General features: G+C 51.4%; 1 protein-coding gene across 1 annotated transcript in view; it reads right to left on the bottom strand.

The window, feature by feature from the left end:
• Window positions 1-1150: 1150 nt before the first annotated feature.
• The window catches only part of LOC135810333 (fibrillin-2-like), a gene marked incomplete at its 3' end in the record, with an annotated part of 53053 nt that continues 32538 nt past the window's right edge, over window positions 1151-21665 (bottom strand). The window contains 9 exon segments of the mRNA XM_065323821.1: window positions 1151-1202; window positions 2670-3281; window positions 9729-15635; window positions 16001-16111; window positions 17846-18002; window positions 19245-19338; window positions 20415-20540; window positions 20844-20970; window positions 21318-21381. Coding sequence (XP_065179893.1) covers window positions 1151-1202; window positions 2670-3281; window positions 9729-15635; window positions 16001-16111; window positions 17846-18002; window positions 19245-19338; window positions 20415-20540; window positions 20844-20970; window positions 21318-21381 — 7250 coding nt within the window.

The following is a 21665-nucleotide window of genomic DNA, read 5'->3' on the forward strand; positions in this document are numbered from 1 at the left end:
TCCCTCCCCTCCCCTCCGCTCCTTGATCATGTCCATTCTTCACAGTATGTATTCCAAGTGTAAGCAATGATAATTATAGTGTAGATATGTAGTGCCAGTAGCTGTGGGTGCATGTGTGTGATAAGTACAGTGAATACAGAAGAGGTTGCCACACAATTCGACAAGCAATGGTGACCACCCAACCATCACTTAATCACCATTGTACTCAACTTAAAAAGCAATGGTACAAAAGGCTTAGTCGAAATGATACGGCTTCTGAGCTTCGTGTGCTGATTTGCTTTCCCTCCGTTTCCCTCCAAGCAAGAATCTATTTAGGGGTGTCGGACCACTTGTTGCCCCAGGTACCCCGTGGATCAATAAAGTACACTGATGTAGGCTCTGAATCTCCAACATGTTGGGCTCAGCAACCCTCTCCCTCTTTCTCCCTCTCTCTCCCTCTCTCTGTCTCTCCATCTCTCTCTCTCTCTCTCTCTCTCTCTCTCTCTCTCTCTCTCTCTCTCTCTCTCTCTCTCTCTCTCTCTCTCTCTCTCTCTCTCTCACTCTCACTCTCTCTTGCTCTCTTTCTCTCTCTCCGTCTCCTTCTCCTGTCTCCCTCTCCCGTCTCCCTCCCCGTCTCCCTCCCCTCCCCTCCGCTCCTTGATCATGTCCATTCTTCACAGTATGTATTCCAAGTGTAAGCAATGATAATTATAGTGTAGATATGTAGTGCCAGTAGCTGTGGGTGCATGTGTGTGATAAGTACAGTGAATACAGAAGAGGTTGCCACACAATTCGACAAGCAATGGTGACCACCCAACCATCACTTAATCACCATTGTACTCAACTTAAAAAGCAATGGTACAAAAGGCTTAGTCGAAATGATACGGCTTCTGTGCTTCGTGTGCTGATTTGCTTTCCCTCCGTTTCCCTCCAAGCAAGAATCTATTTAGGGGTGTCGGACCACTTGTTGCCCCAGGTACCCCGTGGATCAATAAAGTACACTGATGTAGGCTCTGAATCTCCAACATGTTGGGCTCAGCAACCCCTCCCCCTCGAGTAAATTTCACTTCGGATGGCTAGGCGTACCACACTAAAATACCTTCCGACGCCCCTGCTATTGCATCACTCACCATCCGCACACTGGGCTCCGTCATTACGATAAAAACCTAGGAAGCAATCGCAGCGTGAACTGCCTGGGGTGTTGGAGCACTCCACGTTGTCACCTGTTTACACAATGCACACATACATTTGCGCACACAGGCACGTATACAGGCACGTATGTACACAGACACACCAACACACTGACACACACACATACATACATACATGTACACACACACACACACACATACACACACACACACACAAGCACACGCATACGCGCGCGCACGCACACACACACACACACACACACTTGTACTTGTTGCTTATTGCCAAAAGTGGTTATGTGGGTCTCCCCGGTAGAGGGGAGAGAGACTCAAAAGGAATCTTGGAAAGATGACTCAACTGGCTATTGAACCGCCCAACGACCGACACCCCCTGAAATCCCCAAAACTCTGGGTGGACTTGATAATGATCCCACTTGTGGGCTCACAACACCTCTGTGTGGGTGAGGACAAGGTGCACAAAAAAGGATTGACGGCATCAGGGTATCCGTCCTGGAATCCAACAAACATACACAGTCACACACGCACACACACACACACACACGCACACACACACAGACGGGTGCCACGCATAACGAGGAAATAGGCGCTTCTCTTTCCAGCATACTAGCTAACGCTTTCTTAAATGAAGGTGGCAGCTGTAAGAGTGCATTGCTTCCTTCACAGTTTGTTAGAAACATCCTAAATATGAGCACTCTCATGTGGGGTAGTGCCTTTGCTGTTTGCAGTACGCAGAGCTCACTGACTTGTCAGCATGAGCACTCTGCCAAGGTACGTTCGGGCCTGGTTTAAATCTGGCTTTGGAAAACTTTATATTTCATTGCTATCTGGTTCGGCCTCATTTCATCTGTGCCGCGCTGATAAGTCCACAAAGGACGAAACAGTTCCGTCCGCGGATTGAGAACTTTGACATCCTCAATAGATTTTTTCATCATCCACCACGCCATATCTGCGCTCTCTGGCCGACCTCAACACTTTGCCACAGCACTTCACCAGCAAAGCGACACATTCGTTAGTACTGAATTGCGGAATAGGAATTACTGCCGTGTTGCGTTGCTGGAGGTTTGCTGTGGCAACGTCGGGTCGAGATCGACTGGAGAGCGCAGTTACGGAGTGGTTGATGATGGGAATAATCTGTACAGGGGTAATCGCTGTTGCTTACCCTGTATTCAGCCGGAATAGTTTTGTTTTAAGTTGAAACAAGGAAAACGGTGGGGCGCAAGTTATGCGCTAGAGTCCACCAACCAAACACGGTTTTGAACATTCAGACATGCACAAGGTAGCACCAGACCGACAAGGAGTACTGAGACATTCCACGGCAAGGCAGTGAGCTTGAGCACTACCCGCTAGCCCTAACGAACATCAATATTTCTAGTTACACATTTTCTATCATTTCACCGGCACCTCATGCTCCATGGCCAATTTAAACACAACAAAAGTGTCAGAGAGGGTTTTAGACATCCTATAGTTTCCAAGCAGGCTAGGCAGCGAAATAATATTACAATTTACATCAAGATGGATTACCTGAGCAGTTCCGTATCATCAGCTGACATTCGTCAACATCACTGCAGTGTGTCGTGTTCTCTGCATACGGCACGAATCCACTGCGACACCTGCAGCTAAAGGCGCCGTCGGAGTTACGGCACGTCGTCGAAACGGCATCGCACACGCCTAGCTCACAATCGTCTATATCATAGCAATCTCGGCCGGACGCCCGTGCCGCATTGCCGGTAAATCCTGCCGTACACGCGCACGCATAGCTGCCATCCGTGTTAGCGCACTGCGTGTTGACGCCGCAGCCGTGAACGCCTAGAGAACACTCGTCAACGTCCGAGCATTGACGTAACCGCGGCGACGGAGACGCGGCTTGCGGTGGCTCGGACGCGGCAAGCGCGCGCGTGGCGTTGAAGCCGGTCAGGCACGGGCAGTCGTAGCTGCCGAGGGTGTTGGCGCAGCGCGTGTTGCGACCACAGCTGTGCGAGTCCCCGGCACATTCGTCCTGGTCTGTGCAAACACCGGTGGCCAGGTTCTGTGTAAAGCCGTCACGACACGGACACGTGTAGCTGCCCGGCGAGTTCTGACAGTACGCAAGTCTTAAGTCACAGCCATGCGTTTCACTGCTGCATTCGTCAGCATCTGCGTTGGGGATAGTGCAAAAAAACACAGACAGATGCTTGCACAAACATACGCACTATTACACATGCATGCGGACTCGAATACCCATGCATAAGCATGCGAATACACGTGCATATGAATGCGAATACATGTGCATACGCACGCGAATACATGTGCATACGCACGCGAATACACGTGCATACGCACACGAATACACGTGCATATGCACACGAATACACGTGCATATGCACACGAATACACGTGCATATGCACACGAATACACGTGCATTCGAACACACGTGCATACGTACATGAATACACGCGCATACGCACACGAACAGATGTGCATATGCATACGCATACATGTGCATACACACACGGACACACTGGTAACGTTCTCAGAAACTTGGATTCCCTTACAAAATCTCATATCTGATACAGTCAGACCTCGCTTATCCGGTCGGTCCTCCTTTATCCAGCAACCTCCCGCGACAGCGCATCCACGTTAGCGCGGTGCACTTCAGCGCGACCGCCTTAGCACGAGGCATTTCAGCTCGGTGCCATTTCAGCGACGTGTCTGGAAAGCGCCAATGATTACAGCGCGAAATTTTAAAACGCAGGACACGTCAGCGCCAATTTCTTCAGCGCAGATTTTTCCGCGGGAGGCACTTCAGCGCCGTACATGTTAATGTACGAACGGGCACCAATTAGTGCACCGTGACTAGCGACCAGCCTGGTACTACCGACCACCGTGACTAGCGACCAGCCTGGTACTACAGACCACCGTGACTAGCCACCAGCCTGGTACTACCGACCACCGTGACTAGCGACCAGCCTGGTACTACCGACCACCGTGACTAGCGACCAGCCTGGTACTATAGGATCGCCATGCTCCATTCACTTGCAAGCAAAGCCGGAAACGCCCAAGCGAACCACCGTGGTCGGACAGAGAGCTGTATCAGCTCACTATGCGGAAGAACAGGCTGCACAAGCGTTGGCTATCGGACAAAACTTGCCAGCAGGCCCACTCAGCGTTCAAACAGGCCCGGTCCGCTGCATCAAATGCCTACAGGCGTAAACGGAACGAGTTCTTTCGAAACAAGTGCGCTGAGAACACCGGAACCCCCCGTCAGCTATGGTCCGTCATAAACTCCGTTACCGGTCGAAAGCGGACACATCAGGAGCCATCGTGTGGTGTAGAGGCGATTACGTCTGCTTTCGAGACTGTCGTCACCGACATCACTCGGCCATCCAAACTACTCCTGCCTGCGGGACCCCCTGCAGAGCATTCCCTAGTGTCCTTTCCACCCGTCACAGTGGGTGCTTTGGAGCGCTTGCTGCAGCAAGTCAACCCGGCCAAAGCTACTGGAAGTGATCGAATCCCGGGTCTCCTAATCAAGTATTGTGCTGATATATTATTAGCTTCATCTCTTACCACATTGTTTAATGCATCATTATCCAGCGGTGAAGTTCCACAGCAGTTCAAATTAGCTCACGTTGTTCCGCTCCACAAGTCTGGTGATCCCTCTGTTCCCAAAAATTTCCGACCGGTATCACTGCTACCGATACTGTATATTATTAGCTTCATCTCTTACCACATTGTTTAATGCATCATTATCCAGCGGTGAAGTTCCACAGCAGTTCAAATTAGCTCACGTTGTTCCGCTCCACAAGTCTGGTGATCCCTCTGTTCCCAAAAATTTCCGACCGGTATCACTGCTACCGATACTGTCCAAAATCCTTGAGAAGGTCGTGCAGAAATCGTTGGTGGAACATGTCGCACGGATGAACATCTTGCCAGTGACCCAATTTGCGTTCCGTCATGGGCACTCTACAGAAGACGCTCTTTCCCTACTAACTGATAGAGTCGACACTGGGCGAGATGACGGTCTAGTTGTGGCAACCTGCCTTCTAGATATGTCGAAAGCCTTCGACAAAGTCAAGCACAGCATTCTTATCCAGGACCATTTTGACATTGGCGTTACTGGAGGAGCACTGACTTGGTTCAAACATTACCTGTCAAGTCGCCAACAGCAAGTGCGCACTGGTACCGGACTCGGCAGGGTTGTTACATGCACCTGCGGTGTTCCGCAGGGTTCGGTCCTGGGGCCGCTGCTCTTCAGCATATACACTAGAGACGTACCGACTGTTACCTGCCCGGCTATGTCAATCCAGTTTGCAGACGATATAGCCTTGACTTCCACCCGCCGCAGCGCTGACCTCGTTTCTTCTGAGCTCACAACAGCCGTCTCTAACCTAGCTCGCTGGCTAGCCTCCCGTGGTCTCATCCTTAACGCCACCAAGAGTCAGCTCCTTGTCTTTGCAGGATCCAATGGCCAGAGTACCAACGTTGTTGTAAAGTGCGATGGCATACCCGTGCCAAGCGTCACCAGTGCCCGCTACCTTGGCATCACCTTGGATGTACGCATGTCATGGCAGCCCCAGGTCGATGCGAACATCACGAAAGCCAATAAGAAAATTGGAACTCTGTGGCGGACACGAAAGTCGCTAACACTTGCTAGCCGTGTGCTGTTCTTCAAGGCAGCAATCATGCCGGATCTACTGTATGGGTCCGTTGCGTTTAGCCCAGGTCTCACTCAGACCCAGACCGACCGGCTCCAAGTAGCACAAAACCGTGGGGCAAGAGCAGTTTATGGCCGGCCGGGGTTCTCTCGTGCCAGTGATCTCCTGGAACGCATGCAGGTGTTCAGGATTGGAGAAATACATCGGCAGAAGGTCCTGGTCTTTGTCTGGAGGTGCATACACGCCAGTGCGAGCCCATCCCTCCAGGAGCTCTTCGTACGCTGCGCGGATCGTAGGACGCGCCTGGATCTCGCCCTGGGGCTCCGTCTACCAGCTACACGAACCCGCGCCGGACGATCTCGCCCTGCCTCCCGAGGTAGTGCCCTTTGGAACGTCCTACCGGATGCAGTCAGAGTACTGTCGTCTCTCAGCAGCTTCAAAGCTGCCGTCGTACCGTATACCCTCCGATCTTCCTGATGTTATGATTAGAAACTTGCCCTGAGACAGCTTCCTGTCTGTGATTGATTTTCACTGTTTACCATTATTATTTGCCATGGCGACCCCCGTAAGTCCGTAACTGGCAGGGCAGGGTTGGGCCTTTCATCCTCCCGATGTTAGTAGCAAGTACTCTCGTTAGCAGTAACTGTTAGTACTTTGTTTGTTTGTTTTTTATTATATTTTATTTTATTTTATTTTCTCTATTTTATTCTCTTTACCAGGCGTGGGCCATCCCCTGGACAAACAAAATGGGTGCCTTATTATTATTTTTCTGTTTCTGTTTTAATGACAGTCCATTGCACGCCTGAAAAAAGTACTTAGTTTATTAGGCGGGTTACAGAACTATCGACTTATCGTTCGCTGGCTTACTTGTAGTTTGATAACGCTTCGCTCTTCATTGAGATATCTACCATTCTCTCTTTTTTTCTCCTTATTTTCTCCCCAACCCTCCTTCCCTGTAACATAATAACATATTCGCTGCCTTGTCATTGAGCATTTGTGCTCGTTTGGATTTGCGAATTCAAATAAAGTATACATACATACACTACCGACCACCGTGACTAGCGACCAGCCTGGTACTACCGACCACCCATGACTAGCGACCAGCCTGGTACTACCGACCACCCATGACTAGCCACCAGCCTGGTACTACCGACCACCCATGACTAGCCACCAGCCTGGTACTACCGACCACCCATGACTAGCCACCAGCCTGGTACTACCGACCACCGTGACTAGCAACTGGCCTGGTACTACTGACCACTTCGCCAGGCACGGAATGTCTCACATTCAAAATGCACTGTGACTAGCGACTAGCTGCTGAACGAGACCAGCGACCGCCTTTTCTTGTCCCAAAGACGATTTTTGACCCGTAACTAGCGACCGCGATGTGGGAAATCAAGTGTTGCTCGAAGCTCCTTCTTGAAATTTTGCTGATTTTCCATGGTCCTGAAAGGAATCTTTCGATACTACAGCTGAACAAATGAACACAGGTTATTTTGACCGTGGAGTCGGTGTGGACTGCACTACACCTGTCGAAAGTTCAAGCGCTGTCAAGAATAAACATGATAGGAAACGTCTTGGAGAGCGCATCGAAAGCGCTCTCTGATCGATGTTACTACTCGGAGGAGAAAAGAAGAGTGGGCGGCTCTGTCACCCCAGTCATACAGACGGATCGACGCTGGCATCAAGGAATCCAGAAACAAAGCAGCACCACAAGGTCCTGATGCTGAAGGATCGCGTTCAAGCAATGGAGGAGTCACAACAAGGACAGTCGGTACGATTAATCGCATGAACAAATTTGAAGCCCAGCGCAAAACGAAACTTCCCCAGGGAACGTTTGACTCCTGGCTCCAGAAGTAGCAGGGTATACCCAGGATCCATATTATGGTCACGCGGTACAAACCTCTAACTAAAGACCACCTGCTACTAAAGACCGCTTTTGCTGGCACCAAGGGGTGGTCGTTAGTCACAGGTTTTACTGTCTTAGTGACTATCAATGACTATTGACAACTTGTATGGGGTATTACCACTGCCATGTACACCAGTCACCCTATAAAAGACAGTATTTTCGGGCCGGGATACTGTAAAAGCAGAAATTTTCGGTGGTGTAATATTTTCGGTATTCTCCAAAATTGGCGGTTCGGTTTGTTTGTTTTTTTGTTTGTTTGTTTATTTAGAGTCGAAGAACAAACAGGCAAATTTGCCTAATTACATGATATCGACTAAAAAGGAGAATAAATTATAAAAGGCCAATGAAGGTAATGACACTGAGTAGAGTGGGTAGTAAAGTATTACGTCATTGTAAAAGCCAGTTAGGCCAGTAAAGGAAATAATAATACAGCGGGCAGTGGTGGAGGGAAATTTTCGCTAAAACCCGTTTTCCACGTAAGTGTACATGTAAGTGTGTTAGTACTAAATGTATACAGTACCGGTAGCACGGAAATTTTCGGTGCGTTTTATTTTCGGTAAAAATTGTCGGCACCGAAATTACCGAAAATAAAACACCAACGAAAATTTCTGCTTTTACAGTACGCCATAATTTTCCTTAACCCTTTGTCCTTTTGCCCAAAATATATGTGAGGGGTACCTGCTTCAACAAATCCACTCACCATACCCAAGCAGCTGATATTTTATGTTTTCCTGAAAGCTTATGATATTTGTGAACTAAAAATGCAGTTTGGGTTGAATTCCTCAGATAGGCGTGGTTAAACAAGAGTATCAAAAATGATTTTTTTGCAAAAATCTGCGAAATTTCAAAGTTCAAGTTCTTTCCTATGTATAATAATGTGCAATTTGTACAAGTATGTCATGGAGTAGAAGCCATGGCATGTTGGGCAAACACGGAGCATTAGCCAGAGGAGTGCCAGTGGCGACATGCTCGACATTTCGGCCCCGTGCGGCTACTCTCCTCGCTCTGCGCGGCTGTCGACCATGAGTTTGACGACGCGCAGGTGACGGAGATCTGGACCTCTCTGGGATCGGACTACGCTCCCGCTCCACGTGCTGCGGCACTCTAGCTGTCCCTGCCGCTCCACGACGGGTAAGACACGGCGGTGGTACACTCTATTCACCACTCGAGTGCTGTTCTGCCGATCCTGCACTCAAATCGGAGCGGTCGACATGTCCGACAGTTGGGTCGACGGTTACGACACAATAATCCGCGTCGTCATCAAAATCAGAATCAACACCTTCAACTAAGGCTTCGTCCAGTTAGTTCTCTTCATCAGAGGACATAGGATTGTCGCTTGGGTCACTCCAGCTATCCTCAAACAAGCGCTTCATCTGCATCAAGCCACCTGCGTGCTGCCATGTCGGAAGTTACGGCGCAAGCAAACTTGGACTTTGATTTCCTGAAATTTTTCAAATGGCAACTAACCACAGCGACCGGTGTATCATCCTCTACATAGCATAGGCTGTGTGCACGTGAATTTTCATGTGGATCGGGTGATCCGCGTAGCTTCCAGGTCGCTTTGAACATGCGTGGGTTGAACCGTACACAGGTGTACGGTTCAAGTATGGGCGAAAGGACAAAGGGTTAATTTTCCTATGCAAGCTAACTCTCAAAAATGGAATTGAACCGATTTGAGACAGCGCTGACGTTTATGCGCTGAAGTGCCTGGCGCTGACGTTACCTCGCGCTGACAGTAAATCGCGCTGAAGTGCCTCGCGCTGAAATGCCTTGCGCTGAAGTGGTCGCGCTGAAATGCCTCGCGCTGTAGTGGACGCGCTGTCGAAGGATGGAATCTTTTATCCGGATCCCTCGCCACCCAGATAAAAATAACCTACTGGTTACCGATTTACAGCATACATGCGCGTGTTGAATCCAACATAACCGGTGTTCGGCTATCCGGCTCCCTCACGTCTCCGGACATTTCGTGGAAAACGGACGTGTGCGGTGGAGTGAGGTCTGAGACTATATCAGCTTGCTCTCTACTCATCACTCACCTTGGCAGGATCCTTGCAGGCCGTTTCCAAGGAAACCCACTCGGCAAGAGCAGCTGTACGTTCCGATGTGATTTGCGCAGGTAGCTCTCTCGGACGCGTCGCAGTTGTTGGTGCCGCGCTGGGCGCATTCGTCCGTGTCGATGCACTCGAGACGCCCGTCGTTGAACTGAGCGGTGCCGGTGCTAGCTTGGAAGCCACCACTGCACAGGCATTCAAAGCCCGGCCGTGTGTTCCGACAGCTTGCGTTTACCTGGCACGGCGGAGACTCACCATTGCTGCTGCTACTGCTGCGGCTACACTCATCTACATCCACACACCGCTGGTCAATCAGCTCCGCACCGGCTTGACACTCGCACTCGTACGAGCCAGTGTTGTTGTTGTTGTCGTTGGGCGAGCGTAAAACGCACTCGCCCAGTGGCGCGCACGACCCGGACACTGCCCGGCAGTCCGCTGGCAAGCAAGCACTGCCATTGCTACTCTGGGAGGCTACGTATCCTGGTGAGCAGGGACAGGCGAAGCCACCGTCAGTGTTGCGGCATAACGTCGAGCCTCCCGCGCAATCGTGCGTTCCCGCCGTGCATTCGTCAATGTCGGAGCAAGCCTGACTGCCGTCATGTGAAGAAACTGATATAGCATATCCCGTGGAGCAGTTACATCTGTAACTGCCCAGGGTATTGTTGCACCCACTCGATCCACCCTGGCCAGCACCACTGCAGTTGTGGATGCCAAGTGCACATTCATCTATATCCAGACACAGGTAAAGGTAGTTGTAGATGGGGAGTTGTTGGTACTTAAACCCGACGGCACACTCGCATCTAAAGGACCCTGGTGTATTGATGCAAGTAGAGACGTTGGCGCTGCCACACCGATAAGCATATCCACACTCATCAGAGTCCGTGCAAATGCCGTTTCTCCGAGAATAGCCCTGGCGGCATGCGCAGTAGATATTGCCGTACAGAGAGGACTGACACACCTCGTTGATGCCATTGCACTGGTGCGGCCTCTCGGCGCAGTAGTCAATTCTCGTGCAGTTGCCCGGCAATCCGCTGCCACGGTACCCGGTTCGACAACCGGCACATATGTATCCCAAGTTGTAGTTTACGCAGTTGGCGTTGTGATCGCAGTAAAGGCCCGAATAGAAGTGCCGGTGCCAGCACTCGTTTCTGTCGACGCAGCTATAGCCGGTGTGCTCGGACCCCTTACGGCACGTACAGTTGTACCCTCCCACCGTGTTAGTGCATGTGCCGTACGGCCGGCATGCACCGTGCACCGTACACTCATCCACGTCCACACAACTACCGTCGGCGGCGGTGCGATAGCCCGCCGCGCACCGACACGCGAACCCGGGGGGCGTTGCGTGAAGATTGACGCACTCGACGCCGAAGCCGGTGCAGTTGTTCAGCGTGTCGTTGAGACATTCGTTCACATCGTAGCACACCCTCCCATTGCCCCTGTAACCAGTGCGGCATTCGCACGAAAATGAGCCATACGTGTTATTGCAATCCGCGTGGGTATGGCAAAAGTACCTGGAACACTCGTCCAGGTCCACACATCGGCCGTTGCTAGATCTGAATCCCAGCGGGCAGCTGCAGCTGAAGCTCCCCGGCGTGTTCTGACATGTTCCCGACGCGTTGCTGGTGTTGGCCCCGCAGCTGTTAGCTGGCAGCAAACATTCATTAATGTCAATACAGTCGCCGGGTAGTCCCGATCCGGTGAAGCCACGCTGACAGCCCAGACACCGGTAGCCAAGCTCCGTGTTCTGGCAGTGGGCGTAGCGGTCACACGAACGATTTGCCAGCCGATAGCTGTACGAGCATTCGTTGATGTCGCGGCACTGCCTGGAGTAGAGGACCTCGGAACCGTTGACACAATCACACGTGTAACTGCCTTCAGTGTTTGTACACGTGCCGTAGAAGCGGCACGCGCCGTACTTAAGACATTCATTCACATCCGCACAAACACCACCATCGCCGCCATACGATGACAATTCATAGCCGAGCGAGCATTGACAGCTGTAGCCTCTGTAGTGGTTGCGGCATGTCTGGTTTCTCGCAGTGCAGGTACGCAGAGTTTCCGTGTCATTTCCACATTCATCAACATCAATGCAAGTGCGTCCGTCGAACATCAGCCCAGCTGAGCAGTTACATAGGTATGAGCCATGAGTATTGCGGCACGACGCACTGTAGGAACAGTAGCGATAGCGATTGGAATATGAGCATTCGTTCAGGTCTGTGCATTCTCCCAAGGAGGCGTCGAATACGAATCCCGTCAGACAGTCGCAGTGAAAGCTTCCGTGCGTGTTCACGCAGCGTGCGCCGCCGGTAACATTACAACCGTCTGTTCCCAGTGCACATTCGTCGACATCCACACAGCTGCCGACCGAGCCGTCACCCGTGAATCCAGTGAGGCAGCCATGGCACTCGTAGCTCAGTGGCGTGTTTGTGCAGTTGGCATTCTCGTCACAGAATAGCAGGCTGCTGCGATAGTGTGGGGAGCATTCGTCACGGTCGACGCACCGTTCGTTTTCCGCTCCGGCCGCGCAATCGCAGGTGAAATATCCCGGATAGTTGGTGCAGTTTCCGTATGGCTGGCAGGCGCTCTGCTCGACGCATTCGTCAATATCGACGCAATCGGAGCCCTCTCGTCGAAAGCCGTAGAGACAGTCGCAGCGCACGCTGCCGTAGTACCTATTCACGCAGATCTCGGCTGTTCCGTTGCACGGGTTCAGCTCCGGCACCCGGCATCTGTTCAGCGGGCTGCACGAGTACCCATTGCCCGTCCAGCCCGGGTCGCAGTCGCACTCAAAGCTACCGGGAGTGTTCCTGCATGTTGCTCGGTAGTGGCACCGGTACCTAAAGTAGGTAGAGCATTCGTCGACGTCCGTACAAGCACCCAGACTGCTGCTGTAGGAGTAACCAACGTCGCAGCCACAGAGAAACGAACCAGGCGTGTTCAAACAGGTCGTGTAGTTTTGCTCCGCGCAGAGTGAAATACCCTCGTCTTGGCATTCGTCAAGATCCGTACACTTGCCCTCTGCCTCATGGAAACCATGTCGACAGCCACCGCAGTCATAGCCGAGAACTGAGTTGCTGCAGTTTGAGTTTCTGTCGCAGTATCGCTCGCCGTACGCTTTGAAGTCGCATTCGTTGATGTCTAGGCAAAGTACGCTGACTTGCGTTGCACCTTGCTGGCAATTGCATTCATAACTTCCGACTGTGTTCGTACAGTTGCCATGCGGATGGCAGAAGACCGTAATTTCACATTCATTCCGGTCTGTACATTGCAGATCGGTTGAGCTGCCGCCATCATCTGGCTGAAAACCGGCCTTACACTGGCAGGAGTAACTTCCCGGCGTGTTTACACATTCAACGGTTCCGTGCGAGCACGTGTCCATGACGGCTGGATCCTCGCATTCGTTGATGTCCTCGCAGCCACGGTAACTGTAGCCATAGTAACTCCGCCAGCCCGGGCCGGTGAAACCGGGGCGGCACTGACAGACGAACGAACCCACTGTATTGACACACGTCGAGCGCGCGTCGCAGTTACGGCTCACCGTGTACGAACTGTAGCATTCGTTGATATCGACACAGCGCGAGCCGGTGCGTTGATACCCGGGCAAGCAGTTGCAGAAGTAACTGCCGGCAGTGTTGATGCACACTCCGCCGTGCTCCTCCCTACACAGCCCCACCAGGCTGGCGTTGGCACATTCGTCGTTGTCGACGCAGGAGCCGGCACTTCCGTCGCCGTGGTAACCCGGAAAACAGCCACTGCAGGCGTAGCTGAGATGCGTGTTCAGGCAGAACGCGTTGAGATCGCAGAAGCGACCTCGGTGCTGGCCGGAGCACTCGTTGCGATCCAAACACTGTCCGCCGCGCTCCTCGGCACCGTCGGAACAGCTGCAGATATGGCTGCCCTGTGTGTTGGTACAATTGCCATACGGCTTACAGTAGCCCTGATCACACTCATCGCGGTCCACGCACAGATCAGGGTCGTTGTGGTTCTCGTCTGATGGCGCGGTCGTGGAGAACGCGCTCGGCGTCGCCGTCATGGCCGGCAGAGTCGGCGCGGTCTGGTTGTCGACCTCGTATCCGGGCGAACAGGCACAGCGATAGGAGCCCTGCGTATTGTAGCAAGAGATGAGCATGGTGTTGTTGAGGCAGTCGTCCGAACCCGAGCTACACTCATTGATGTCAAAGCAGCGAACGTAGCGACTAAATCCGTAGCCGTAATGCCTGAAACCTGGCTCGCACTGGCATCTGAAGGATCCGGGGGTGTTCACGCACATCACGTCGTCATAGAAACATGGCCGGTAGTACTCCAGGCATTCGTCCCTGTCGTTGCAGTAACCGGAGCTGTTGATCCTGTAGCCGTAGGGACAGTGACAGTAGAACCCGCCCTGCACGTTCACGCACTGGAATCCGTTTGTGCACTCGTGAAGGCCGTCCACACATTCATTGACATCCGTGCAGTTGCCAGGCGTGCCGTCTCCTTCGTAACCGTCTCGGCAGCCGTCGCATTCGTAGCCCAGCTGAGTGTTCGTGCAGTTGGCGTTCGGGTCGCAGAACTGTCTCGAAAGTCGGTTGCGGAAGTCGCACTCATCCCGATCCACACAGCGGCCGGACCGCAGCACCGAGCCCGGAACGCAGCTGCAGTTGTAACTGCCAACCGAGTTTGAGCAGGTGCCGTGAGGTAGACAATAACCCAGGGCACACTCGTCCACATCAACACACTTGTCGGGATCGTTGTTGACGATCGGCGGCGCGTTAGTAACGAACGGGTTGCTTGTGAACGGCACAAACGGCGAGAAGGTTGGCTGCACTGGGGAGGTCTCGTTGGCGTCCGCACTGGCGTTCACCTGTACGAAACCCGGAGAGCATGCGCACAGAAATGACCCGTGCGTGTTGTAGCATGATATGTGGCCAGTAGTGTTGTCACAGTCGTCCTCGCCGACGCTGCATTCATTGATGTCGAAGCAACGGATGTAAGGCTGACGGCCGTAGAGCTGGCGGAACCCTGGCTCGCACTCGCAGCGGTACCTTCCCGGCACGTTGACACACACTGAATTGCTGTAACACGGGTAGTAGTTCTCCACGCACTCATTCCGATCCTCACAGCGTCCCGACGAGGTGTTAATGCGATAGCCGGACGGACACTGGCACGAGAAACCTCCATAGTAGTTATTACAGACGAATCCGTTTGTGCACATGTGCAAGCCCAGCGCACATTCGTCAATATCCGAGCAGTTGCCGGGGGAACCGTCGCCCTCGTAGCCCGACCTGCAGCCGTTGCAATCGAAACTCAGCGGTGAGTTGGTGCAGTTGCTGCGATAGTCGCAGTACTGAGTGGGTCCATAGTAACGATTCTCGCATTCGTCAATATCGACACACTGATTGCTGTACGCAACGAGCTTGGCACCTTCCGCACAATCACATACAAATGAACCATGTGTGTTGTTGCACTCGCCATACGGTTGGCAGATTTCTTCCGGTGAGAGAGAACATTCGTCCACGTCCAAACACGACGTTCCATTGCCGGTAAATCCACTCATGCAGGTACAGACAAATGAGCCAATTGTGTTGTTGCAGTCGGACTCCCGCGGACACAGCTCGTAGTTTCCCACGTAGCACTCGTTTACGTCCGTGCACGTAACGCCATCACCAGTGTATCCGCTGCCGCACACGCACTCGTAACTGCCCTCGCTATCCAGGCACTCGGCATTAACACTGCATGTGGCCGGCGTTGCGGCAGCAGCACTTGCTTCACATTCGTCGATATTCTCACATGGGGTTCCGGTGAAGCCGTGGCGACAGCCGCAGACAAACGACTTGCCGCTGTCATCGTTCATGCACACGCCGTTCTTGCCGTACTCGGCACACGCATCTGGGGATAAGGCACATTGATCCATTTCTGCAGCACAGGGACAGATCAACCAAGACACAGAGAGATACGGGGATTTGCTGACAGTTACAGGAGCAGTATAATTATGCACAGCAATGCTCAATGAGTTGTGTAAGTCGAGTGAAGTGCGCCGGTTGCGGTGCAGCCGTTGACCTACCGACACTATGTTATGAACTGGCGCAGGGCACAAACTTGTCAAACCCTATGCATGCACGCACGCACGCACACACGAACACACACACGCACGCACGCACACACGAACACACACACACACACACACACAAGCAAAAACACAAAAACGACACACATTTGCATGCATGTACACATATTTGGACAACAAACTCATCTAGTGCCATGCTACATTGAGCACCTACGCTCGCACAGAGTTCCAGCATAGTCCTTCGGACACAGGCACTTGAACATGTTGATTCCATCCTGGCAAGTTCCACCGTTGAGGCACTTCACGTCAACACAGTCGTCAATGTCTGGAGTAGTCATCACACACACGCACGCACGCATGCATGCATGCACACACACACACACACACACACACACACACACACACACACACACACACACACACACACACACGCACACACACGCACGCACGGTTAGGAGACTACCGCAGTCTTGGACATGAACGAGAAACAACCACTTCGAAATACAGGTGGACTACTGTAGCAATCTGTAAGTAGAGGTAATGGTAGAAGAGGATCTCAGGATATTGTTTGAGAACAGAGTTGTGTAGTGTGATCATTAGCGTATCTTGAACACAGCATGTAGAAAACACACAGGTAGCCAACGCAGGCAGGTAGCCAACTGAATTCCGACTCTGCAGGTGGGCAGGTCCATAGCCCATTGGGGGAAGGGGGGGAGCAGGGGGTATCTGTGGAACCTGTTGTACCAAAGTACCAGGTGGGCAGGTCCATAGCCCATTGGGGGGGGGGGGGGTAGCAGGGAGTATCTGTGGAACCTGTTGTACCAAAATACCAGGTAGGCAGGTCCATAGCCCATCCGAGGGGGGGGGGGGGGGAGGGGGGGAGAGAGCAGGGGGGGGGGGGGGGTATCTGTGGAACCTGTTGTACCAAAGTAAGCACATGAACATGATACTGCACTGGGCATCCCTATTGTCATCTTGCTACATCACTTAGCTTCACTAGTACAGTAGCGTCGTCGGTTGAAGAAGAACTGCGGGGGGGGGGGGGGGGGGGGTGGGGGGGGGGGGGGAGGGGGGTGGGGGCAGTTCTTATTTTCATGTATTACAGTCTAGACATCTCTGATTGTCCACAAACACAGTCTACAGTCTACAGTCTACAGTCTACAGCCTACAGCCTACAGCCTACAGCCTACAGCCTACAGCCTACAGCCTACAGCCTACAGCCTACAGCCTACAGCCTACAGCCTACAGCCTACAGCCTACAGCCTACAGCCTACAGCCTACAGCCTACAGCCTACAGCCTACAGCCTACAGCCTACAGCCTACAGCCTACAGCCTACAGCCTACAGCCTACAGCCTACAGCCTACAGCCTACAGCCTACAGCCTACAGCCTACAGCCTACAGCCTACAGCCTACAGCCTACAGCCTACAGTCTACAGTCTACAGTCTACAGTCTACAGTCTACAGTCTACAGTCTACAGTCTATGCACAGTTGAATCACTGTGTATACATTGGTATGCTGTGCCTAATGAAATTCTAGCCTGGTCGTTCTTCGGCGCTCCGTTCTTCGGCGCTCCGTTCTTCGGCGCTCCGTTCTTCGGCGCTCTGTTCTTCGGCGCTCCGTTCTTCGGCGCTCCGTTCTTCGGCGCTCCGTTCTTCGGCACTCCGTTCTTCGGCGCTCCATTCTTCGGCGCTCTGTTCTTCGGCGCTCCGTTCTTCGACACTCCGTTCTTCGGCGCTCCGTTCTTCGGCGCTCTGCTCTTCGGCGCTCCGTTCTTCGGCGCTCGACAGTGTTGTACAGTATGTCGGGTGCTGAAGAACTGGGGGGGGGGGGGGGTCAGCCTCGTAGCCTAGACCATTCTTATTTTCATGCATGACAGTCTATGCACCACGTATATATTGGCATGCTGCTATGCTTTGTGAAATTTTACGCTGTTCGTTCTTCAGCAGCCGACAGTACAGCATAAGCTCAGTATGCATTGAGATCTGGACCAGACACAGACTGGTCCCGCATGGCCATACAATCATTGCGTCAGCGTTACAAACACCTCGTTGACTTACCTGTTTCGCAAGCCGCTCCGCTGAAGCCTGCCTGACAGTGACAATCGCCAAACTGATCACACGTTCCGTATTCGTTACATTCCAGGCCGTTGTGATATGGACACTGTGTGCTGTTGGTGGCGTTGTCCAAATCAACACAGCGCTGATCCAGACATACCTATATAGCATATACACATTATAGTGTTGAGAAAATGTTACATTCTTGTCAGGAGCGGGAGAGAGAGAAACGAATCTAAGGCTGAAACATCGAGTTTGAGAAGGAAACACAGAGGGGAGGGAAAGAGAGCTATGCAGACTCGCACTCCAAACCGTTGGCACTCTTACCGACACACACACACACACACATATATACACACACACATAATACACACACATCCATACATGCATACACACACCTGTGCGCCCGCAGCCCAGGGTACCACACACACACACACACACACACACACACACACACACACACACACACACACACACACACACACACACACATGCACACACACATGCACACAAACAAAAGTGCACAATTAAAAATATTGCCCACAAACTGTGTCATCCCACTCACTATACTCTTTTTTAGCCGGCTTTCAAAGTTGCGCTATTGCAAATAATGATCTGCTTTGATAGTAGTGACAGCTAATAATTGCCTGGGCTTGACTTTGGATTTTTCTTCCATCATCTTTCCGATCACATTATCATGGATTTACTCACTATACTCACACCACACACACACATACACATACACATACACACACACACACACACACACACACACACACACACACACACACACACACACACACACACACACACACACACACACACACACACACACATACACACACACACACACACACACACACACACACACACACACACATACACACACACACACACACACACACACACCAACACACACAAACACACACACACACACATACACACACAACACACATGTGTCTGTGTGTGTTTTTCCTGCTGATATGGAGATAACCTCAACAGGCCTTCCAGCAGCCTCTGGGGAATCCAGAAGTACATAAATTTCGAACGTTCACACCCATGCACATGCTCACAAGTGCTGCACAGTTATCGCGAATTAGCAGTAGGGATGAGTCGGGTAGCATTTTCTTCGGGTTCGGGTAGTTTGCCATGGGTAGCACGGGTACCCGATCGGGTAATGTTTCCATGGTAACACCACAATGCATCCCTTCCCTTGCACACTGGGTAGACATGTATGAATTTGTACGCGTACACTGAACACGATGTCATCTGCTGGCTTTGGGTTTTCGGGTGGACTATTTCTGCAGCCGTCTACCCGAGGTGCTCACGGGTAGCACGGGTACCCGACACGCCGTGCACACCAGTAGCTAGTTACCACAGATACACTGTGACCGTAACTCACCATATCCTCACCACAGGACTGACCATCGTTCACAACGGTGTAGGTGTCCTGCTGGTGGGTCAAGTAGAAGCTAGTCTGCTGCACCATTGCACCTCTATAAACACACGCACGCACGCACGCACACACACAACATTGGCAAACATCAGTTGTCTGAGGATTGCCTTAGCTTTGCGACGTGCATAAAACGCACAGCGTTACAGCAATGATCTAGCCGGTTGTCTCTGTTCTCTTCCGCCTTTGAGGTATTGCTCCATTCTCGTGGTGTCGAGCACTCTAGGTAATCAGGGAATTCTTGCTATTGTGAACATTTGCAAGTGTATGCAACAATATCACTAAGTTTTTCAACAGCAAGTGGTACCTCACGCATGGTGGTTACCCAACACTTGCAAAACGTTCGAAGCTGCTTGTGTTGCCCAGTAGCATGTATAGGTATAGCCAGTTGAAACGCAAACATGTGCATTCCTATTTTTAGACACACCAATTTATATTATGTCATAAGGCTACACACACACCCATATACACACACACACACACACACACACACACGGTATCTTATCAGGAAGTATCTTCAACAAATCATCATTGTTTTACTTTTTCGTCAGGGACCATCCAAAGGTTACCAATACTGTATAAGTAGAATATTCGTCTGGATTTTAATTTCGTCTTTTTCGTCCAAGGAGCTTTTCGACTAAATTAAACGCCCGACTAATGTCCATTTGTCCAGCTTTTCAATACACTCTTATGATCCAGGGACGAAATTATTGTCCGACGAAATTTTTTGCCTGTACAGTAATATTTTCAAAACGAAAAGTTTTTGTTCGGGGTCGGTGGGTTTGAAGGAGTTTCGTTTTGAAAATGATTATTGAATGCAGATGGAGAATGCCCAGTTTCTCCTGGGTGTAGAAAATTGACACCAATATTTTATTGGAATTGGTTTTACGTGCAGGAAAGGTGGGTGGATGCGTGGGGGCAGAAAAATACTAAAACCTTTCGTTTTGTAGAAACAATCGGTAACCCCGGACGGCCCCGTAACTGTTGTACCAGTGACGTCATGCTTCGTGATTGCGCGTACAAGCGGCTTCTCACACACATGGTTCGTTATCAGGCAGCATGACACTGGGCCCTGCAAGTACAATGCTGAGCATACGCAGGGCAAGGACGGCAACGTACTTGCAAGAGAACACCTGGCGACTGTCGGTGTGGCCCACCTCGAAGCCCTGGGTTGAGACGGAGTACGGCAGCTGGGCAAACCTGCTGCCTCCTTCATCGCACCACAGCTTGCCACACAGGGCGTCTCTGCATGCAGCAACAGAAAACAAAGCAGCCAACGAGAAAAACACAGTGCCACATCGTACAAAGCACGATCCACACAATGACATCATAGCATTACATTCAGACAATCTTCACATTTTTTTCTTTTTTTCTTATTCTTATCTCTACTTTTCCACATCATCTCTGTAAAAATATTTTTCCACTGGGTCCATTCATGCTTGTGCCTGTTATGATTCCCACCACAAATAAAGTAATGAACAACGACAACGATCACAGCGGCGATGATGACGACCACAACAACAAAAATCCTCCAACACACACTCTCACCGCTCCTGGCATTGGGCAAAGAGGTATCTGTATGTGTAAAAGTAGAAAAAGATCGAGACGCCGCAATTGCCGAATGACGTGCCGTCCACGTTGCGCGCGTAGCACAGCTCAGAGCCGCTTCCAGCACCTGTGAAAGAACGGAGGAGAGTGCATACAATGCTCAGCGACCAACCCATGGCACATAAAAGGTCGGGAATTTATTTTCCTCTTCCTCTTTCTCAGTATTCTCATCATTTGAAGAAACTTTGGGAATATGTCCAGTGAGATTGCAGATATTTCCTGTGAACATGGTGATATAAAAACCCGGAGCTAAACATAGTTCCATGTACGTGCAGAGTCAGATACCACTCAGTCTCTGTTGCGTTTTGTACCATCTCCTAATATAGAAATATGATGCAATGTACATGCAATCCTCAGCACCGGCCTGAATAAACACCAACCTGTACCTTAGGCTAGCGTATGGGAATATCTTACCTTGTCCAAATAGAGTTTCACATTGGCCCTGCCGTGTCACGCACTTGCCATCCCAGCACAGGTCCTGTAATGGTGTTCACAGCCATACATACATGCACATGCACACACATACACATACATACCCCCACACACACACACGCACACACACACGCACACACACACACACACACACACACACACACACACACACACACACACACACACCCACGCACGCACGCACGCACACACACACACACACACACACACACACACACACACACACACACACACACACACAAACACAGACACACACATTATACCCATGTCATGCATGCACACATACAAACACAGCGCAAACCCAGGACACGC

The sequence above is a fragment of the Sycon ciliatum genome, chromosome 2 (genome assembly GCF_964019385.1).
Source record: "Sycon ciliatum chromosome 2, ocSycCili1.1, whole genome shotgun sequence".
NCBI classification, from domain to species: Eukaryota; Metazoa; Porifera; class Calcarea; order Leucosolenida; family Sycettidae; genus Sycon; species Sycon ciliatum.